At 40.4% G+C, this 23,423-nt stretch overlaps 1 protein-coding gene and 1 long non-coding RNA gene across 3 annotated transcripts; one reads left to right on the forward strand and one right to left on the reverse strand.

The window, feature by feature from the left end:
• Nucleotides 1-2,591: 2,591 nt before the first annotated feature.
• Nucleotides 2,592-18,142, reverse strand: pnpla2 (patatin-like phospholipase domain containing 2). Of its 2 annotated transcripts, XM_079500508.1 has the most exons (11): nt 18,029-18,142; nt 13,069-13,191; nt 12,131-12,258; nt 11,520-11,752; nt 9,032-9,097; nt 7,835-8,047; nt 7,592-7,652; nt 6,846-7,040; nt 5,740-5,872; nt 4,132-4,254; nt 2,592-3,564 (listed from the first exon to the last, which is right to left on the reverse strand). In XM_079500508.1, the coding sequence occupies exons 1-11, from the start codon at nt 18,073-18,075 to the stop codon at nt 3,270-3,272; spliced, it is 1,617 nt and encodes a 538-aa protein (XP_079356634.1). In that variant the 5' UTR covers nt 18,076-18,142; the 3' UTR covers nt 2,592-3,269. The 2 variants fall into 2 exon arrangements, with proteins under 2 accessions (XP_079356634.1, XP_079356635.1); XM_079500509.1 differs by having other exon boundaries at nt 2,598-3,564; nt 12,112-13,191; nt 18,029-18,039.
• A 2,126-nt stretch (nt 18,143-20,268) lies between these two features.
• On the forward strand, nt 20,269-22,380 carry LOC306923120. The gene is made up of 3 exons (XR_013790001.1): nt 20,269-20,441; nt 20,912-21,031; nt 21,871-22,380. It is a non-coding gene; the product is annotated as an uncharacterized lncRNA (long non-coding RNA).
• Nucleotides 22,381-23,423: the final 1,043 nt, after the last annotated feature.

Here is a 23,423-nt window from a genome sequence, read left to right on the forward strand (position 1 = left end):
TCCCACCAAGGTCATCAGGGTTTCGGGTCTCCCAACATCATACCCCTCACTCAGGTGACCCAGCCGGGGTGATCAAGTCCCGACTTACGTCCCAGTAGTTACCCTTGATCAGTCCCATTAGGGCAAAACCAGGGCCACACAATCCGTTCCTCCTCTACTCTGCCGGGACTGGGAGGTACCATTCTGGCGCGTGGAAGGACTAGGCTCTGTGGGTTGACTCCTGTCCGGGCCCCTCCTATACGTCTCATCAGGTCCACTCCTGCTCTCACCAGGTCCAGCCCCTGTGCGTTGCACCAGACTCCCAGCACCAGGCACTTTATTCAGGAATGGTGGATTCTCGAGCCGCAATGGTTCCGCAGGCTCCACCTTTCCCTTGGTGGTGCCACAGGCTCCGCTTGAGGCTTGAATGGCCCTCCTAAAGGCCTCACCGTGGGTTTGTTGGGCTTCTTCCTCACGGAAGACACAGGCTGGGGCGCCAACCCATACTGCTTCCGGGTGCCGTCTACATTCCGGCTGCCACCCGTCTCTCCGGTGGTCACCAGACTATTCCTGGTTGTCACGTAGTCTATTCCTATGAGTCACTGAGATACTTTAATCTGAAAAATAAGCTGTGACGGCCCATTCCTCTCCTGACCAGTGTATTTTACAGCACTGCCCTTCCCATTTGAATCATTGACTGCATGTGTGTCAGGTCAAATCAACAGCAACAGACCATGCAAAGGACGCCACAAAGGACAACAGCTTTGTTACAGGCCACACAGACTAACAACATAAGTTATGGCAAGCATGTCCCTCTATAACAAAAGATAGGCAAGGTCCTCTCAGGTCACATGTTGTTTTGTTTTGATACATGGTGTTTTTCATCCACTGACTCTGATATTTATCATTGATTGCATTGCGCAAACATTGGCTGGACAGCGGGGCCACATTCGCAAAACTCATGCCAATTGTTACGCAATTCTCTTTGGTCACGTAATCAGGATGACTGGCTACGATTGGCTTCCAATGTTTACGGGATTGATTGTCTTGTTTTTCACAAAATTGCCACAAATTATGAATGGCTATGACTGCCTTGCCTACCAAAGTTTGCAGGCTCTTGTTTGGCTTATGTTAGGTTCAATAGAGGTGCCTCGTACATTAATAAATAACTCATCATTGTAATGAAAATAATAATTTGTGTATTGTCATGTGATGTGAGTTCTAATACAAGTTTAATATAATAAGCAAATCTCTTAGAAGCAGGCAGCTACTAACCATTGTATCATTTCATTAAAAAGTTAGTAAGTAGAATGACATTAGAGCCTGTCTTAAAATGATCCTGCTAGGAATAGACCAATAGACATCACCAGAACCAAAAATGTATTTCAGGATAGATAATGCCGGCAACATCTCATTGGAGACATACCATTCATTAAAGGGACACTTTTGCAAAAGAATATATGTTAATGACGTTTAGAAGATGTAGAACACTTTCCTGAGGTCTGTATGTGTGTAATATGTGGTTTTAGATATTTTAGACTTTAGCAGTGAGCCCACTCAGCCCAGTGTCTCTGACGTCATCGACACCGGGTTCACTTCCTTCCTGGACTACAATTCCCATAATGCTTTGGTGCACTGCTCCTCCTTGTGGATAGGGGGAGGGCTGTTTTACTGAGACAACATGTAGTCCAGGAAGTAAGTGAGCCCAGTGTCCATGACATCAGACAGAGACACTGGGCTCACTGTTAAAATCTAAAATATCTAAAACCACATATTACACACATAAAGACCTCAGGAAAGTGCAAAAAGGGTGAAATTTCCCTTTAACACACATTTTGAGCCCAAGACATCCACAGACGTCCTGGGAATTACCGCTATGTAGACGTCTATAGGCAAAAAAATGTTTTTTATTACAAAAACAAATGTAAAAAAAAATGAATGTAAAAAGTGGGCCCCCTGGGTCACTATTTTGAAAGTGTTGTGTGGGCACACAATGAGTATTTCTAGAGGAACAGGACACTAATATCGTTATTGACTATCATTTTATATTATTATTTTACACGCTTTCACAAACTAGAATCATCAACATCAGTCAACATCAGAATCAGAATCTTGATTGACATAGCTAATGTTCGGAAACTTTATTTTATATTGTGTAAATATTCATAGACATTCTATCTGGAAATAACGCTCCACACATGTGGTCTATAGTATGATGAGTATCCACTGTCCATAAGTATAAGGCTGCATGTTTCCTGTAATAATAACTACTGTAGGCCTTACAGTATACAGACCTTCCACACATGAACCAAAACAAGAAAATATAATATATTAACTACCGGTATGTATCTGTTTCATAACATTGCATTGACACTTGCATGTGGTTCCAGTCAACAACCAGTCAACAGGCCTGGGCCATGGCTCAGTGGTCCAGGCACCGTGGCTGGTAATCCAGTCTGGCAGTGTGCCGCGGGTTCGACCCCCGATCCCGACGGCCTTTACTGCATGTCTTCCCCCCCATCTCTCTCCCCATTTCCTGTCAGCCTACTGTCTGTCCCTCCATAAAATAAAGGCGAAAGCAAACAACCAGTCATCACAGAGGTTTACATTTATCCAGCACTGTGTTTGTGTAAGTGTGTGTGTGTGTGTGTGTGTGTTTGTGTGCGCGCGCGACCTGAATGCAACAGATACTTTCTGTATGAACTACTACTGCGACTATACTTCATAATACACAAACACCAGTCTCACTGACAGACAACAGTTCAAGTGTTCATTTGTGATATCCTCCAGTTCTTAGCTTGCACATACTGTAGCTGTTTATGGACCATGCTTGATGTATGTTTACTGTATATGTTTTCAGCAATCTTGCGTAATATTTCCTCATACATACTGTAGTGGCAAAAAAGACACCATTTAAAATAAAGATTAACTGATTAACATAACACATTGATAGTTTGTTATACTGCTTGATCGTAGTTCAAAACAGTTAACAGTTAAGACAGCAATCGTAAAATAATGATTTGTTTGACTTTTGTAACAGCAAAAGTGATTATAATAGAAATGTATACATGCTTCCAAAATCCAAATGGAGGTTAAAACATTACTAAACACTGTGTGCTCTTTAGAAGCCTCCTCAGTCTCCGATGCATCTTAGAATCTTCATAGACTAACAACATTGTAAGTATGTAGATCCGTTATTTTGGCAAGCGGCACCATTGTATTATGGTGTATAAATTAGGCTTAACTTACTGCTTAAGCCGGCTGCGACTTAACTTAATAAATATATAACATTAAGGTAACATGTAACGTGTTTCTCCGCTGAGAGAGGAGTGGGTAGGCAGTGCGGGTGAGTGGTCAGATGGAGTGCTCGTGTCCAGTGTGGGGAGGCCGCTTTTGAAGGAGCCCTGCAGGTCCATGTTGATGGAGAAGACTCCGGGCAGCAGCTGTCTCTGATACTGGTCCAGGAGCATGAGCATGTGAGAAACCTCCTTCGAGAAACCTCCTTCGTTCACCCAGGTCAGCAGGCCGGAAGAAGCATTATGAGCTGGGAGAGTGATGTGATGCAGCTCTAGTTGACAGGAAAACCTGCAGGAAAACATTACAAGCATAATTATACTGTATTGAGCTTTAAAAAGAATTCACACCCAGTGTGAAGTGACCGGTGCCAATGATGACGTAGGGTGATGATGTCAGGAATAATGAGGAATAGACACACATACATACAAAGTCACATGTTGAAGAGGAAGACACTTGTGAATCGCTGCATGTGCATGTGTCTTTTCTGACATCTCCTTTGATTTTTTTTTATTGTATTTTTGAGGGGCGCATACAGGTTTAATGTTTGTTTTTAGTTCAATGTTTGTCATATTGTCCCTCATTACGTCATATTGTCTCTTTATTGTTAATGGCATTTAATGTTTGTGTTGGCACCGTTTGTTTTACCACTACATCACCTAATCAACATGAGTTAGACTTTAATATATTAGTGCCCCTCACTTCACACGGGTGTGATTTTTACTTAAATGAGTATTATTATAAGTGTGTGTGCGTGTGTGTGTGCGTGTGTGTGTGCGTGTGTGTGCGTGCGTGCGTGCGTGCGTGCGTGCGTGCGTGCGTGCGTGCGTGCGTGCGTGCGTGCAGATAGTCTCCCACCTGGCAGATACATGCTGAGAGATGCTTTTGGAGGCCTGACGTAGAACACACTGCAGCATTTTGGCAATCTGCTCTCGAATCCAAACCACATCTTCCTGCACGTATGGCATCCACTCTAAAAGTCTAAAGACAAGAAACGCCATTATGTGTTTCAACTGGTCTAAACAAACAAAAAAACTGGAAATATTTATTTTTATTTTTTCAACAATGTATTTATTTTCCTTTTTTACACACAAATGACAATACAAATATACAAAAAAACAACAACAATGAACAGTACAAGACAATTACTGATATAAAGAAAGAAAAACAACAATAACCAAAAACAACAAAACAAAACAAAAAACAACAACAACAGCACTACTCCTCTTCAGCTCCATCCATTAAATGTGACAAATTATTGTTCTTTATGTATCTTATAAAACGGCCCCACACCTCCTGAAACATTTCTTGTTTGTCCTTAAGAATGTATGCAATCTTTTCCAACGGTAAACATAAAGACAATTCCCTGAACCACTGTGTAATACTTGGTTTGTCTAAAAAAAAAAAAAAATATGGAAATATTTAATCTATTTCAAATTAATTATTTTTCCAGTATGGCCAGCGCATATTTCTTGCTCTTTTAAACTACCCCTCATCTAGCCTATATAATCAATCAGGACACTGAAATGTTCTCATATTTGGCCAAAATTCGAGACAGCAATATTGAACTAGAAAAAGTGCCCCTCGAGGCACAGGTTAGGTTGTGTCCTCCTTTGTTTTTACACCTTTGATGGCAATTGGATGATCTGAAGCATTTTGTTCCAAAATTGTGTTTAGCAAAAATCTACCTGTTGGTGGCGCTATAACAGGCCAATGTGAAAAGGGTGGGATATATTCCTCAGCCTAATAGGAAAGTGCACGCATGATTTGAGGCTTTTTGTTCAAAAGGGGGCAATCCTGCAAACTTTGAAAGCCAATGTTAGCCAATTAGGATGGAATATGAAATATCAGACAGATCCGTCTTGAACACATGACTATAGAGATACTCTGTAACGATTTGCGGGATTTTTGGACAAAATCTGGAGGAGTAATATCTCAAAGTGTGTTTTACAAAAGTCGGCCTCCTCGTGGCGCTATAACAGGCCATTCTGGAAGATTTGGGGCAGAGGTTCATCGTTGGCATCTAGTGAGTGTGTGTGCAAAGTTTGGCATCGACGGGTTAACAGTGCCGGAGATTAGCTGTACACAGACGGACAGACGGGGACACACACACACACACACACACACACACACACACACACACACACACACACACACACACACACACACACACACACACACACACACACACACACACACACACACACACACACACACACACACACACACACACACACACACACACACACACACACACACACACACACACACACACACACACACACACACACACAAACGGACGGACACACACACGGACGGAGTGCAAAACATACTTCGGCCTGATGGAGACAATAAAATTAGTGTCTCTGTCCCAGCACACGTGCATCATGGAAACGGGAAGCTATCAAATATTAAACACTTTTTTATAGTGTCTGGAATAGTGAGAGTAGAGTTGTGATGTCTTACCTGACAGTCAAGGACATGGCAGACTCCAGAGGCAGAGTATAGGGAATCATCAAAGTAGAGGCCATCCTTACAGGAAGCAGGTTGCTTAGAGAGCGGGTCAGGCTCCTCCTCTCCTTACACGCTTCCACCAGAGCTATGGAGGAAGGCAGAGTCAATCCCTCTGTGCACAAGACTCATCACAGTAACTCAAAATAGTAATCTATTGTCTATGCAACAGTATTATATCTCTGCTGTCAGGCAGAAACCAGCTAAATATTAACTTTTCAGGGAATGAAAAACAATAATAATCCTGAAAGTTGGTTACTATACATTGTCAGATAATTTAATGTGTCCTTCCTTATATTATCGTCACTTTACCCAAACACACCTCAAGTGGAGTTAGAACGTTTTTGACCATTAAAGGGTAGATTCAATATTTGTAAAAACCCACACACAGACATAAAGGGTGTTCAATAGCACTGATATATAAACCCACACACAGACATAAAGGGTGTTCAATAGCACTGATATATAAAACCCACACACAGACATAAAGGGTGTTCAATAGCACTGATATATAAAACCCACACACAGACATAAAGGGTGTTCAATAGCACTGATATATAAACCCACACACAGACATAAAGGGTGTTCAATAGCACTGATATATAAACCCACACACAGACATAAAGGGTGTTCAATAGCACTGATAAAATCAGGGTTGCTGCCCGACAGCGACGATATGCAGAGTCTGTTTTAAAACGGTAGAGCAGTGGTTCCCAAACTTTTTAGCCTGTAACCCAAAAAAGGAATGAGACGTTTGCCCGGGACCCAAACTAGTGAAAATAGCCGATCTACAAGATCGGCTATTTTCACTACATGTGTTTTCTAATTTATCGAATTTCTTTTCATTGAATTTAGTCATTCATTCACGAAAATCATAGCTTTTTTTGATAATGTATTTTTTATGTTTTTAAATGATAATAATTAAAAACAAAATGTAGGAAACAAAAAATAAAGGGTCCCATAAAAATGGGTCCCGACCGACCCACTGTTAGTTTGGGAACCGGTGCTGTAGAGACATTGAGAAAGTACTGATTGTATTTGTGCAAGCATGTGGGTACAACCTTTGTATAGCTGGGGTGGGAGGTGCTCAATGATGTGCTCCTCTGAGGATGAAGCAGACTGATGAGCCTCCACCTCTGCACCTGGCTGCTCCTCTTCCTCGCCTTCATTACGGATATCATCATCATCGTCCTCGATTTGTTCGCCATTGGCCAGCAAGCGTCTGCTTCTGAGAGGCCCGTTGAAATTGAGCAATTCTGCATACAAAATAAATAAAAATAAATAAACAATATTCAAATGTTCGTAAGTCAAGGATATGCTTATCTTTGATTAGTAGTCGACTGAATCTGTTCAAAGATTTATAATTAAGGTCTGTCTATAAAATGTAAGTTACCACACGGGGGCAGCACAACAATGTTCCACAAAGAATGACATAATTGTAACATGAAGGAAAGTTCCAGTGAGTGCAGTCTATCTATATGCAAACAGCATTAGTCATATTATGGATGCATTTAACTTCTATGTTAACAGTGTATCAAAAAATCTGAGAAGATAGTAAATAAAACAAACATCAATCAAATAAACAAATACATTTGTGAAAATGAATTTCCAGGTTCATATCGTACATATTATTTATTTATATTATTTAATAGTTATTTTTGTATATTTTTTGAAACATGATTACAGTATGGTGGAATTATTTCTTCCACCATACAGAACAGAAGCCTATGTGAATGATATGGTTTCCACTAGAGACAAATCGTGAAAGCTTGATGCAGAATAATATCAAACAATCTCTGGTACTTACCGTTCCTCTTTAAGAAGTGAAGAGCATCTTTATATCCCTGTTTACACATGTTTTTCAAAATCTGCACCCAAAACAAACAAACACAAATATACACCTGTCATTAGACAGACAGATCCATAGAGGTAACTCCAGTTCATCTAAGCCAGTTACAAGGCACCAATCAATTAATTCTGTGTGTTTCAACTCGCATGTGTGATTTTGGTGTGTGAATAGAGGTGAATAGGGTGTAAGTGACCAAATTACCATTGGATCTGGGGGGAAAAGCGCCCTGGAGACTCTGTAGAGGTTTGTGAGGGTGAACTGGATGCTGGTGTTGGTGTAGCGCAGTTCGTGTATGTTGGTCGAGGTGGTGTCCCGGGGACAGATGTCGCTCTCTCCCGAAAATGGCGACACGGTGATGGTGTTTTTCAACTCGTACTGAGGCAAGTTATCTGAGAGCCCTCCGTCTACGTATCGCTAAGTCAAAGACAAACAGTCATCATGAGCCAGTGTGTGAATCTCATTAGAAGCCTGTTGTGTTTCGTCTCATAGCTCTCTGCATTTTCTTTTCCATTTCTCTCTCTGCTGTGCTCCATAGAAAACTAGGATTAATTCCACTTAATTAGTTAATTAGTTAATTAGTGGTTAATGTTTTAACTTTGGAATAATCTGTTTGTAAGAAGCTTGAAATTCCTGTGATGTGTGCCAACTGATAAAATAGCAGTGACATCAGGTTGTTTGAAGAGAACAGAACAACCCTCAAGCCCGAGCCAACAGAGTCACATGTGGTACTAGCACTCTCGCTCTGAACACATCCTAGTGACAGGCCCCCACGTAACAAACACACGCACGCACACACGCACGCACGCACGCACGCACGCACGCACGCACGCACGCACGCACGCACGCACGCACGCACCACAACACAACACAACACAACACAACACAACACAACACAACACAACACAACACAACACAACACAACACAATCTACACAACACAACACAACACAACACAACACAACACAACACAACACATTTTACAAAGACAGGGTCACTAGGGGGTATGGAGCGTCCGGTTGCAAGAGCTTGTATTGCTCAATGATAGTTCCTAGAAAAGGCCTAATGTCCTGTGAAATATCTAGGAATGATCTGACTTATGCTACAAAGAATTTGCAAAGCACTTTTTCCAAACACATGTCATTCAGAACAAACACATTTTGTCAAAAGGGCGTCAGGATGTTTGTGGAAAAATAAAAAACAGCAAGAACAGATCCCAATTCAAGTATAAGATCAAAGGTCAATAATTTTGTCCAATCAAATTCAAGTAAAGAAAGGGTGTGTTTGCCAGTTACACATTTATGTTTATTTTGAATGATTAACTAATTTCATATAAATGAGATAATGGCTGATAAAGGCGATGCATTCACATGTGTAACAACACAATACTTGATCCACTTACCACACCTTGTAGCATAGGGGGAATGAAGCCACAGTACACAGGAACGTAGGCACTGCATATACATGCCTGTTAAAGACAAAATAAAAATATATGGTTAGAGGAGAATGTGTAGCTTGTTAGCCACATGAACCGTAGCGTCCCTATTCTGGGCATGTAATAATCATTAAATAGCAGATCTACAAGCTCACAAAATGTAGCAATGAAGCTTTGTGAAGGATAAAGTATAGATCCCTGGAGGACAGCAGTCAACCAAGTAGATTGGGTTTAAAGGGTTTTCTTTTTTTTTAACTTAAGCTGTATGAAATACTTGCCATTAATATAGTGGTTGCAACTCTATTAATTGATTGCCTGAGTCCCGTGGTGGGAGTTCTGCTCTGGTTTTGGTCAATATTAACTATTTTTTAGTAAACTATTTTTTAAGTTAAAAAAAATCTGAACTATCCTTTTAAGTGATTAAAAATAAAATAAATAAATAAACTTTGAACAAAATAACTGCTGTGTCTGTCATAAGTGTATTCACAGTTTGAGTTTTAATATTGATCATAGATCCAAGAACATTTTATAGCTGTTTTATAAATAATATTTGAAGGGGTCCCTCTAGTGAACTCCAACCCAGGGGACTCAAATTAGTTAATTTCTGGTAAATATGGAAGAATATGAAACATTTAACCGCATGATGTACCAGTTTTCTTTTCTTTTTTTATGATATTGCACTGATTTGCACATGGTGTCAATGACACCACATGATGAAAACTGCAGCAAGCATATTATATACGGTAATGCAATAAAATAAACAATACATGGGCTGATCAAAAAGTTATCAACTTTGTCTATCACACGTGGCGCTAGGCTGTGCACGTCAGACCTGGTCATTAACCACAACCCTGATAACCCTGGTATCAATTTTAAATATTTTTCTGATCTACATGCTACAATGCATTGCAAAGTGACATGTTTTTAGATCTGGTATTTGGGAATTTTGGGTGGAAAATAAAACAATTAGGAATGCACCGAATGAAAAATTCCTGGTCGAAACTGAATACTGAATATAGGAAACAGTTGGCCGAAAACCGAATACTCAATTAAGATTAATATTGTATATCATTTTGTTTTAGCAGTTTTTGTACCATTGCTGTCATACCTTTACCTTTGTTGTAGAGTAGAGATATATGATAATGACAAAAGACATGATTGCATTTTGATCACATCATCACAACAAAACAGTAGGTTACAAAAGGTAACCTTGGTTCTTTGACTATTCGGTTTCTGTAAAATCAACCGAACCGAATACCGAATATGAATTTTTTGACACTATTCGGCCGAATAGTTTCGGTGGCCGTATATTCGGTATTACAAAAATCTAAATGAAGCTGAAAGGAAAGAGATTATGACATACCAACCATCCATAATGTGAGTTGATTTAGATGCATACGAGTGTAGACAAGTAAGCATAGGGGGGATGATTTACCTGATAATTTACTGTAATAGAATGAACAAATCATATAGGTTTTACAGAATCCATAGGATCTGTGATGTGATACTGAAATGTGTAGGCCAACTATAGTTCACACTCTGCAGACACTATCTTGGCAGATCTTGAGTGAGTCCTACTCCTACCCTGCATAAACACTTAGGTTACATCTTGAAATAGAAACATTACAGAGCTTCACAAAAGATCTCGAAGCTATGAATGAGCTTTGTCTGGCTTCAAGACTACTGCAGTACTGACTGATCTCCACTCTACTTCTTAAGTTCTTACACTCTTGGATTTATTAAATGGAAAGTTTGTGTGCCTTTACTGGATCAATCTGGCAAAATAGTTAAAATGTATAAATAATAAAACTAGGTAGCCTACATATAAAAAAATCACACCTGTGTGAAGTGGTGCAACTTCTCTCTCCCCCCTCCCTCCCTCTCTCTCTCTCTCTCTCTCTCTCTCTCTCTCTCTCTCATTAGCAGGCAACAGTGCAGCACTATCTCTCTCTCTCTGTTTCTGGCACAACAGCGCCACGTTTGCCCCTACTGGTACTCATAGTCACAGTCACATACATAGGTTAACACGGACATTGCTGTTCCTTGGAGTGGTTGCACCACTAAAAAAAGAAAAAGACGCAATAATCAAAATATTATAGGTTTTCCCTATAAAATGCATTTTTCATTTAGAAAAACTCCTGTCCTAGCACCTTCACTATTAAAGAAGCAATGTTTAAGTTTCTCCAGCGCCTCCTTCTCCTCCAAAAAGTCATGATAAGTAATTTAAGAATGAAGACCTTTGGTACTGAGAAATCAAGTACAATTTGGAAGAATAGGCCTACACAGCTTATTACATTTAAAAGCAAGGCCAATGTTTTGGCAGCAAGCTTCCTCATGAGGAACTGTGACAAAGGCAGTTTGCTGTCCAAAAGTTGGATTCATGTTCAAGAATCAAACATTTTTGATTGACACTGTCACTATTCATACAGTACTACTCTCACAGGTCTACTCTCACCTGTACTAAATCCTCCTTGCTGTTGAACTGGGACACGAGGACATTCTCTCCATCTGTCACACGGGTGAGAGAGATTCCTAGCCGGCCTGTGGCCCGAAGGTGGGCATCATCCGGTAGCATACAATCCATCATACAACGCAATATCTTGACCATGTTGAATGATGGATGCAGAGGCCCAAGAAACCGTTTCCTGGCCTCTTTAGCAACATCGATGACGTTTGCCCCAGCCTCTCCTGTAAATGACATATGAAATGGAATAGAACAGAATGAGACCTTTTATTTTCCATAATACAGGGCCAACAATGTAAAATGTATTGGTAAAGATAAAGGATCAGAAAATGTGCATAAGATATAATATCGGATAATACTTTGTGGCTCTAAAAATGCATATGAGATACTATTTATTTGTTTTGTTTTACAATTTGCTTTTCTTGAGCCACATGCAGTCTATCTCAGATTTGTGGAATTTTCAGTAGGCTACAGCCTATAGATATTTACAATATTCGACAATGGCCCAGCAGCTCATATAAGAGCTCCATCAGCTCATTCACTTTCACAGTAATAAAGAAAGACAATAGATTGTGTAACCTACCAAGACATATTCCACTGACCAGAGTAGTGGCTGTGAGAGCCCCGGCAGATGCCCCGTATATGTGGCGAGCATTTTCTACCAAGAAAGGAGCCTCCTCCAGCAGACAGCTCGCTACTCCTATGTGGTAGATACCCAAGAAGCCGCAACCTGCGAAAGAAATGTTCCATGGCGAATCTAGAGGAAACATCTCACCGGTGTGAGATTACGAAGTCGCGCAGTCATAAAAAAAATAAAATAATATTAATTGAATTAATACAAAAAACGACACTATTGTGTTATTTGTCTGCGCCCATGCTGTTTCTCCATGTCATTCATCCGATGTCCCACTTTGTCCCACTATAGCTAGCTATTTTGTCACTTTGGATGACTGGCTCCAAGAGATCAATTTATCTGACTTTCACAACATTAGAAACCCATGCAGTAAGTTAAAACAACTAGTGACTGGCGAGTCTGTTTTAGTCTGTTGACATTTCTCCCACGCTCGGTATGTTTACCAATTTGGGGAGGATTCAGAACGACGTGACCAATCACTATCAATGTAATCCACGTCCCTGCATGTCCAGACTCGAGTCATTTTAATCTCATTGGCTGTGCCTGCCCGTAGCATCCCCATGTGTTCAATTCCCACTGGCACTGACAGCTTGTTTGTTTGGGCCCCGTCTTTATTTATCTAGTAGCCAAGACTACAACATTATTTTACAGTCCCCATCAGAATGAAAGTAAGTTGATTTACAATACAAACAATATAGCTTTTACATGTTTTCTGGTCTGGATGATATAGGCCCAACGGGAAGAGCGGTCGCCCCAAAGCGCGGATATCTCGCCCCGTGTTTATTTCATGTTTATTTTACCTTATTTCTCATATTAGAACATTGTTTGTCAAAGGAACCAGTTAGAACATTTAGAACCAGTTAGAACCAGTTTGTTGTTGTTATGCATGGATAATGAATGGCTTACTCCCCTCCACGCTTTGGGGGCGGGCTCTCCACGGCTCGGGGCGAGCCGTCTTCACTTTTCGAAATTCTGTGGGGAGCCGTCTTCACTTTTCGCGGGGGCGAGTTGGCAAAGGGGCGAGATGACCTGGTACCAAAGAAAAAGCAAAGCAAAGTTACTATATTTACCCAGGGTATCTGGGCTAAACTCAAGAACTTGTTTCCAGCCAGGCCCTGCTCATAGAACATTTCATGGTAGTGGTTCAATGCCTTGCTCAAGGGCACTTCAACGGTGGTAATTTTAACGTGTCAGACCGCTGATTCGAACTTGCGACCTTCCGGTATCAAGACCGCTCCGCAATCCGTTCGGCCACCGCTGCCACTATAGGCTTACCGGTATATAGGCCTTAAAGGAGAATTCCATACTAGAAGGCTTTCTTACCTTTATTTGTAGTTGTTACGTCCCCACCAAAGAGGTCTACCCCCTATAAGCTCTCAATCAATTGCATTGAATTAAATGGGGCTATGGGGTGTTGTGCTAATTCGCTTATTTCCATCGCTCAAAAAAAATAAAATAATGTAGGCTATATATCCGCTCTTCATAATGTAAATAGTATCCCAAGTGGCACACTTTACTATTTATTTCGATGGAAATAAGCGAATTAGCACAAAAAAACAACCCCCATACACTGACACCACATAAGACAGGAACGCCCAAAAACGTCACATCCGGTTTTAGCCTGGGGTAAGAATTGTCTATGGCTGCCAATGCAACTTGGTCCAATCCTTAATCACATACGGACAAACATCTATGCCGATCTAACTTGCGGAGGTAACGTGCCTTGTCCACGGGCAACAGATCTTTCAACGTATGGCATTGCAAATACGTTTGATAATCGCTACTCTGCTCAATATTGTTTTGAAAATGCCACAAATTGCATTGCAGTGAATGAGCGCAAATCACAACTTCCCCAGGGGGTGGGCGGAGTCACAGTTTGAGGCGCTGATTACGCGCAGTGGTGTCAGTGTATTGACGGCTTATGGTAGGGGAAATAGCCAATAATGCACTTTTGCACAAAATAACACCTGGACCTCTTTGGTGGGGACATAACAACTACAAACTAGATCAGGCCAGGTCAGGTTGTGGCCTACTGGTGGCGCTATAATAGGCCAATGTGAAAAGGGTGCCATTTCTTCATACGCCTTTGATGGCAATTGGATGATTTGAGGCATTTTGCATTTTGTTCCAAAAATGTGTTTTGCAAAAATCCACCTGTTGGTGGCGCTATAACAGGCCAATGTGAAAAGGGTGGGATATATTCCTCAGCCTAGTAAGAAAATGTGTGAAAGATTTCACGTAAATTGCACGCTGCGTTCATGATTTGAGGCTTTTGTTCAAAATGGGGCAATCTTGCAAACTTTGAAAGCCAATTATAGCCAATTAGGATGGAATATGAAATATTGGACAGATCCGACTTGAGCACATGACTATAGAGATACTGTGTAACGATTTGTGAGATTTTTGGACAGAATCTGGAGGAGTAATATCAAAAAATGTATTTTACAAAAGTCGGCCTCCTGGTGGCACTATAAAAGGCAGATGCGGAAAATGCAGGTCAAAGGTTTGTCCTTGGCCTCTAGGGAGTGTGCATGCAACGTTTCACGCAGATCGGTGCAGTTTTAGGTAAAACATGTGAAAAGCTGCCTCATGGTGGCGCTATAACAGGCCGTTCTGGAAAATATGGGGCAGAGGTTCATCGTTGGCATCCAGGGAGTGTGTGTGCAAAGTTTGGCATCGACCGGGTTAACGGTGCCGGAGATTAGCTGATAACGGACGGACGGAAGGACGGACGGACGGACACACGGACGGAGTGCAAAACATACTCTCTCCCCATGCCTCCCCATGCCTTCGGCCTGGTGGAGACAATAAAGGTAAGAAAGCTTTCTAGTATGGAATTCTCCTTTAATAGGCTAATACTTTAATTATTATCTTTGGAACTTCGTTCAGTGAACAAAAGAAAGTTGGGTCATATGAGTATAGTCAATAAAGTATGGACATGTTTACAACAGTGGTTACAAAATAGGCCTACTGCTATGCCAACTGTATTTCGCAAGAAATAACATTACAAATCCCTTAGAATAAAAAAATAAAATAATTTCCACAACAGTTCAGCAAGTACACAACACTACATTATGACGCAGAGTGTGTACAAGTCTCTTGTGAATTCTTCTGGGACATTATCTGTAAAAGTTGTTCGTGGAATTGACAGTCTATATCCTGCCCTATTGTGAACCCTGTCAATTACAGTTAAGCGACCACATTGCCCCCCACTAGGTTTGAAGCACAAAGCAAATTATATTATATTATAATTTACAGTTTAGAATAGATAAACAACAACTTCAAAGTTGTATTGACTGAAATGAGGACACAGCTAAATCTAATGTTTTTCTGTGCACAAGGAATCAATTTAGTGAACATTTTCTTATCTAACATAGTTTTGTCCTGCTGCCCCAAAGTCTGTGCGGAGAGGATGAGTCAGAGGGGGGAAAAAAGAGATGTGCATGATTTAGTGATGAGATCATGGAGTATTTTCTGGGAAGAGTTGTTTGTGTTCCCACATAACTGCCAGGTTTAGTAAAAGCATAATATGCCGTTTTGAAATCATCACCACTAGGCTTGTGCATATAATGATATCCTCTGAATCTTCAAAAATGTGTGTTGATACATTAAAAATAACTTAATTGTGTTATAGCCACAACAGGTTAAAATATTAAAGAATCGATTCATATTATTATTAGACCGAAAATTCCAACAGCACGGCTACAGTCATACATTTGATAACACAAAAAGTCCTGAGGACTTGTTTCCATTGTGGTCCTATGTATTCAATTCATATAACAATACAATATCATCAACGGCACATGTACAGAGTAGAAGGGGGATGCCTAGGCAGTGAAAGCCATCACCTTTCTTTGGGAGAAGTGAGATTTACCTCCCCCTTTGGCCTCCTGAAATTGAAAGATGGATTTTCAGGCAATTTTTGAAGGAAGCCAGAGATATTTAAGGGATGGTGTCACCGTGTCAGGGCATTCCACCCTTTGGTGGCAGTGTTGTAGAAAGACAATTTACCCATGTTTGTTCTAAAGATGGGAGTTACCAAATTGTTGTTGTTGCTCCCTCTAGTATTGTGGGTGTCGCTCATAATGAGGGTATTGAGGTCATTGAAGGCATTGAGGGCAAAGCCACATTGACTATTTTGAAAGCCAATTCCCATTTGTATTACTTAACCCTGGCTACTCTGAGCCATGCTAGGCTAGCAACATGTTGATGTTGATAGGTTGGTTTTAGTACCCAATTACCAGGATATTGTGTGAATTGGCTCTCTCGCTCCCTTCCTCTCCATGTCCAGGTTATTGCATGCATCTGTGATAATAACCCAGAGAGAGAGATCTTGCGTTGTCGCTCGCAGATCAAGTCCTCGTCTGACATGACACAAAACAACACTGCCTAACAACATGTATTGGCTAATTCTGTTTTTTACTAATCTGCATCGACTAATCTGATCATCATATCAGTCATAACTCTGCTTATTCAGTTTTGTATGTGTTTAGTAAAGTACCTTGTAACCTTGTTAAAATAAGTGCTATAGGGCCATAGGCTACAGATAAAGTTAATTATTATGTTATTGTTATTATAATATACATCTTGGACACCGTTTAATGTGGTTATCTAACTACAAAATTAGAGGTAGCCAGGGTTTTGATTGATTGATTGATTGAAAATTCAATTTCACAGTATGTAGTGCTGTGGTGCTGAAGATAGCGGTGATGCTCCACATACTGTACGTAGTGATGCTCCACATCACCACAGGAGGGATGTCTCAACTGGGCTCCAGCCCAGTTGAGACATTGTTGGGTGGGGACTGGTGGGAGAACCAATCAGCAGCATCTATCTGTCAAACGCTGTGAGTCAAAGAGGTCGCCCTGGCGTACGTGCTGCAGACAAACCACAATCAATATTATTGTCTTCCCTCTCTCTACTCTTTATTTCCTTGTGTTTTAGAGCGTTCGCCTGAAATTGGGAGGTCGGGGTTCGATCCCCGGCCGGGTCATACCAAAGACGCTAAAAATGAGACCCAAATGCTTCCCTGCTTGCCACTCAGCATCAATGGGTTGGATTGGGGGTTCAAATCAACTAATCAAATGATTCCCAAACGTGGCATGGCTGTGGCTCACCGCTCCAAGAGATGGGTCAAATGCGGAGAACACATTTCACTGCAGTAACGTGTGTGACAAATCGTACGACTGATAAACAAACTATCATTAGACCTGAGTAAAACCGTACTGTACTGTACTGTGCTGTGCTGTATTGTACTGTACCATACTGTACTGCTGTGCCCTGTGTGTGTGTGTGTGTGTGTGTGCGTGCGTGCGTGCGTGCGTGCGTGCGTGCGTGCGTGCGTGCGTGCGTGCGTGCGTGCGTGCGTGGAACGGGGTGTGGCCTAAAATGTGATGTAATTTGCATCACTGTGAAATGTTGCACAATAACAAATAACATGGTATTGCATGCAAATGAAAACTGTACGGTAATTATGACAGTTGCTGTTGGAAAGATGGCGAGAAAGGCCATTTTGTTATGTATTTAATGATACATATTTACCAATATGAATATTAAAAGCCCAATACCATAGTGTCCGTATTATGACGCAGCAACATTGCTGCTTTAAGAACTAAGTGGTTAAAGTGGACATACTGAGACCCTTTCGGCATGAAGAGCCATAAACTATTAAGATAACCTTTGAATCTAATAAATCGTCTTGACTCCGGAGGAGTCCCGTTGAGGAGAATTTGTAAGAATGTAATAGAGTACAAGTACTCAAGTCAGAAGGACTGTTAAACCAAGGGAATATTAACTTTATCTTTAATGTTATAATGTTAAACTGTAATTCTAGTAAAAGTAAAAGTATCAGAGTATACCAGAATACCTTAGAATGAGTTTGACACCAGACACGGAAGAAGAACCAGTCCACATCAGAGCTATAAGGATTTTCCATTTGATATTTACCAATTACATCGGGAGAGAAATGGCAGGTCCGTACAGCGTTAAAAAGATCTCTCACTGACACATCATCAGTGACCATATTTTATACTACATCAAACAATCTCATGACATGGGAAGTACTCCAATTGAGTTCAGAGATTCACAAATAGTGAATAATGGCGACACCTATTGCCGGGAGGCCTACTTGGCCTATTACAATTGACGGCCGAGCCGACTAATATAACGTCTTTAAGACGTAAATAGGAGAGCGAGGGAGACATGAAGTCTATAGCTAGAAGGTCAGAAAAACATGTTTTCCAACAGATACGCTGGGTGTTTTGGCAAACAAGAGAAAACAATACTTTATCTTCATGCCAGCTGGGGGGGAGAATTAATACTTATCTAAACGTTGGGCAGAAATGAGATGTAACTTAGTGGGATACAGGGCATGAAAAATACATGGGGTCATTGGGAACATTTAAACAATCCCACAAAATAACAGATCTACCAACAATTAAATCTTAATAATTCAAAATTATCCATCAGTTGCATACAATTTACAATTTGTAAATTGTATTTGTTTGACCTGAGGAGCAGTGTATTATTATTTTCCTCTCTGACTTTGCGTGTTCATGACAGTAAAAGTAAGTGTCTGATTGTTTATTGTAGAATATGATGCTTTCCTTTAACATATTACTGTCATGTTAGTTATTTGTGTTTTCAATATGCGGATGTGATTATACTTTATGGTGAATTATATGTTGGTGGCTGTGCTGTATCTTCTGTAGATGGCTTTAAACAGTATTTTGCTTCATGTAATAATAATTTGATGACTGTTTTGACTTTGATGATTCTAAGAGAATGTTTTTGTATTTTGTAGACCGCACTTAGCACTAATGTGAAGATTTATCCAAGTAAAGAACACTCTAAGAAGAACACTCAGAGTCCATCCATACTGTAAGTGTACCAGCTCTACTCTGTACCAGCTCTACCCAAATCCGTATGTCACAGTGTGTAGTCACCGACCCCCACAATATTTTGTGCCAGGGATCCCCATAATGGAAGATTTGCAACAGATTCTTTAATTGGTGAAACATCAATCAATTTAATGTAACATTTCACAAAAGAGGGCACATTGGAGTAACTAAAAGTATTTTTTCTTCCGGTGAAGAAAATAAATGTTCTGGCCAAAAAGTGCATTTTATACGTGTGGTGGGGGGCTCAGAGTGCGTCCACCGGGGAAAGTAGGCTTTCTTCATAACAAAACAGTCTTTGTTGGTGAGTGGCGAAATCGTTCTTTGTACGTATTTTTGCATAAGTCGAGAGGCTGTGCTGCATGTCATGTGACGGCAGGTAATGGAGAGTCCCATAGCCTAAATGCAACCTTGGACCAGACTGTAAGAATGACCGTGTTAGTGGCTGGAGAAACAGTACAGAGGCATTGGTAAAGGTTAACCAATGGTATGTTTATTCACAAAACGAGCACTACCAACTGGCATAAATATAGGAAGCTCTCTACTCCCAGCACAGACTTCAGTTCACTTCTTCTTCTTCTTCTTCTTCTTCTTCTTCTTCTGTCTGGTTTTATGGCGGTTGGCAACCTAGACTGATTGGAACTTAGTTAACTGCTGAGTTTCAGCATCATTGCAATATATACCTTCAGTTCACTGGCAAAATGGCAGCCTTTTATACCCAGCTGGAGATAATGAGAATGGACTATGCCATTTACAGGGGTGTCTTCAAATGAGAACATACCATAAATAAGCATACAATAAATACATATAAATAAAAAACCTTAAACCATACAAATGTTACAAGTTTCTGTGAACTACACAAGTTATAAGTCCTTCACACTACAACATAAATAAGCACAATAATCACAACAGCACATCTTAACCCCCCCTGCTATCCTGACATGGTCCAGCCCAATCCTTACTGAAACACATCACAGGCAATTGTTAGGCATTCAATCAAACCTCAACAATAGAACTCCACATTATTGCACTTCCCAAACGTGCATCTATAACCCACATTGCACTGCCCCTCATGTTTGTTAATCACCACCAAGCATTTCCCCAGGTGGAACTCGTTGGCTGAGTGCCCATCTCAGCTAAACAGGAAACAGTTTTCAACAATAAAATCGTGACTGCAAAATACAACTGTGCAAGTTAATAAAGTGCAAGTAACAGAGGACCACTCTGTATAGGTGCTGCCACACTATCTAAAGAGCCGCGCACGTCTTAAACTGCGCACAGCTTAAGACGTGCGCGGCTGTCGACCGTTTTGAGGTGTGGAAAGGCCTTTACACTGACTCTCAGAGTCTGGTTCTGAAGAGGTTTTGGACCGAGCGCCTTCAAGTAAGTACGTCCTTAGGCTTAATATCAGTGGTGGAAAGTAACTAAGTACATTTATTCAAGTACTGTACTTGAGCACAATTTTGAGCACTTTTTTTGTTTTGTTTTTTTACTTTACTTGAGTATTTCTATCTATAAATGCACCATGTCTCTGTCTGTCTATCTGTGTGTGTGTGTGTACGGTTGTAATCCACGTAACTCGAGAACCGTTCGCCCCGGTCAGACCCACGGTTATCCAGAACCACCACAAACTGCCTCTGCCCGGGCTCTGGCCCAGGGTACATACTGTATATCAGGGGTGCCCACGCTTTTGTCTCCACCAGGCCGAAGGCATGGGGAGAGAGTATGTTTTGCACTGTGTGTGTGTGTGCGTGTGCGCGTGTGTCCGTCCGTCCGTCCGTCCGTGTACAGCTAATCTTTTCAAAGATTATTGAAAGAAATTATCACGTCACAAATGTTAATTCCTCCCACAGGACGCTTGAGAAAATTGGACCATGACGTGCATCTTGGTCGATGAACCCCAAAATCCAAGGGTGAAACTGAGGAAGGTGCCAGTGAAGGAGGCCTCACAAGAAGCACCCAAACAGCCACAGGTGAGTTGGTTTCCATGTTTGACTGACGATTTAGACATGGAAACTGACTGGAAAACACCACCTTCTGGTAAGTACACCTTAATTTACCTACCGATACAGATCTCTACAATAGAGAAATTAGGCTAAGCTCACATTCAACAAACCTTTAAACATTTAACCATATACTGTAGGCTACAGTACGTTGTTGACTGGAGTTAGGGGTCTGTACTCTCCTCTTATATTTATGTACATATTGGAACGCTTAAGCTCCCTCCTTGATGGAATTAAAATAAACTAGAAAAAGTACCCCTCGGGGTACAGGTCCACCAGGATAATTAGCATTTGTGATGTTTGGACAAAATGTGTAGGAGTAATATATGAAAAATCAGATCTGTGTTGAACACATGACTATAGAGATAGTGTATACTGATTTGCGTGATGTATGGATGAAATATGTGCAAGTAATAGAGAGAAATGTGTGTGTGCACAGTTTGGCATCGACCGGGCCAACTGTGGCGGAGATTAGCTGTACGCAGACGGACGGATGGACGGACACTCACAAGGGGGGCAAAACATACTCTCCCCATGCCTTCGGCTGGTGGAAACAAGAAAAACAAGAATGCAATATTGTGAATAAAATGTTGAGTATCAAATGAATACTTATTTTGAACATTTCGTGACTTGCATTGTTTGAATACGTAATCGGTAACCAGTAACTATCTTTATGGTGAGACATAACTTACTCTATGTAAGCTTTTAATTCATTTTTTTTTTCATATTTCAATTTTCGTATTGTAGATTTGTAGTAGAGAAAGGGTTGGACATTGATCCCAACACCTGTGTTTCTTCTCCATGCACAGAGACCATCTTCCACCTGCATCGCCAAGACACCTGGACCCTGCCAATGATGCAGGTTGACTGCCAAACACCTTGATGTACACTGTGCATCAAGTACTCAAGTAGCCTACATTCTTACATTTCAATTATGAATTAACAGCTTATGCCCTTTTTTCAATCTTAGTGAAAAGAGCCGATCTGCAAACTCACAACACGTTGGAAGCTGTGTATTTCTTCTTTACGTGTGTTTAGGGAGATGCTCTTTTTTTTTAATGTAGCCGAGCCATGCATTGGTATTGAAAATAGATTAATTTGTACTTTTGAATCCTTGTACCTGAGATATTTCAGTTATTTTTTTTATCAGACACCATACGAGATGGGTCTAAGACAACCGGTCACTATTTTCTTTGAGTGGCATTATTTTACAGTAATGCTTTGATATTTTGTTTTAAATAAACAGTATAGCCTATTCATGTTATTTTGTACAGAAAGTATGCTTTCGTGATATTTTGTAAATGGTAATAGTTTGCACATTCAGCATTATTATATTAAATGTAAATAAGTGTTATGTTGTACATTTACTATGGTTTAATAGTTAAGTTTGTTATAGCTTGTGTAATAAATAATGTATTATATATGATAATCATGTATCAAGCTTCATCTCTTTATTTTCTTCTCTTTGGCTTTAGCGTGAAATAGAGCCTATGCAAAGCTCTTCATAACTGAAGATTGGCAATATCAGGTGTAGAAAAATGTTTGTCTGAGATTTAGAAAAGTTTCATTTGAGCCTTGATGTTTGACTGCTGACTAAACAACTTAACCGTAATGCCTCTATGCAGGCCTGGGTATGGGAGTGAAATAGTAGCCTAGTGGAATAAGACTATACATGTTACACATGAACAAGTTAATGTGGGGTTTAATTTGAAGATGTGAATGTGAATGATTGATGTCTGTCGGCTGACTGACAACCATACTCCTTGACACCCGAAGAACTGAAGAATGTTAAATTATTGAAGGAAACACGATGGCACAACACATTTCACTTCTTTGTCATTTTGATAGATGAAATCAAATGAAGACATAGATTTTGTGTTGACTGTCAAGTAAAGACAGCTTGTGGAAGAAAGTGCATGGTTTAACCAATATTGCCGCCTGGTGGTCAAAATGAGAATCTAAACTTGTGCTTCATAGGTTTCCAAAGATGATTCCAAATACAATTGCAATACATGATCTGCCATACATTATTATATAAATACATTGATTACATAAATGCACTGATGCCCCATTGCATATCTATGTGAAAATATACAGTAGAAACATACAATACTAGCGAAAAATGTGAAAAATGTGAAAAACACTATTGAAATGAGTGAAAACATTGAATTCCAACTGCTCCTAGTGATGATAGGTAAATTGCAGAGGACAAATCTAAACAATGTTAAGTAATGTCTGTTTATTTGTGTCTTGTAATTCAATCACATATGTTGAAGAGTTGAATCCATACTTAAATGGAGACACCGTGACATCACGTCACCACCAACCCCTTCATTCACTTCTAACTGAAATTTGCCCTGGA

Source organism: Electrona antarctica, assembly GCF_951216825.1.
Source record: "Electrona antarctica genome assembly, chromosome: 5".
NCBI classification, from domain to species: Eukaryota; Metazoa; Chordata; class Actinopteri; order Myctophiformes; family Myctophidae; genus Electrona; species Electrona antarctica.

Coding starts and splice junctions, on each gene's coding strand:
- pnpla2 (XM_079500508.1), bottom strand. CDS start 18,075: ATGTGGACTGGTTCTTCTTCCGTGTCTGGTGTCAAACTCATTCTAAG. Junction 7,041..7,591: donor TCACTTCTTAAAGAGGAACG/GTAAGTACCAGA, acceptor TTTTGTATGCAG/AATTGCTCAATTTCAACGGG. Junction 5,873..6,845: donor CCCACCCCAGCTATACAAAG/GTTGTACCCACA, acceptor CTTCCTCCATAG/CTCTGGTGGAAGCGTGTAAG.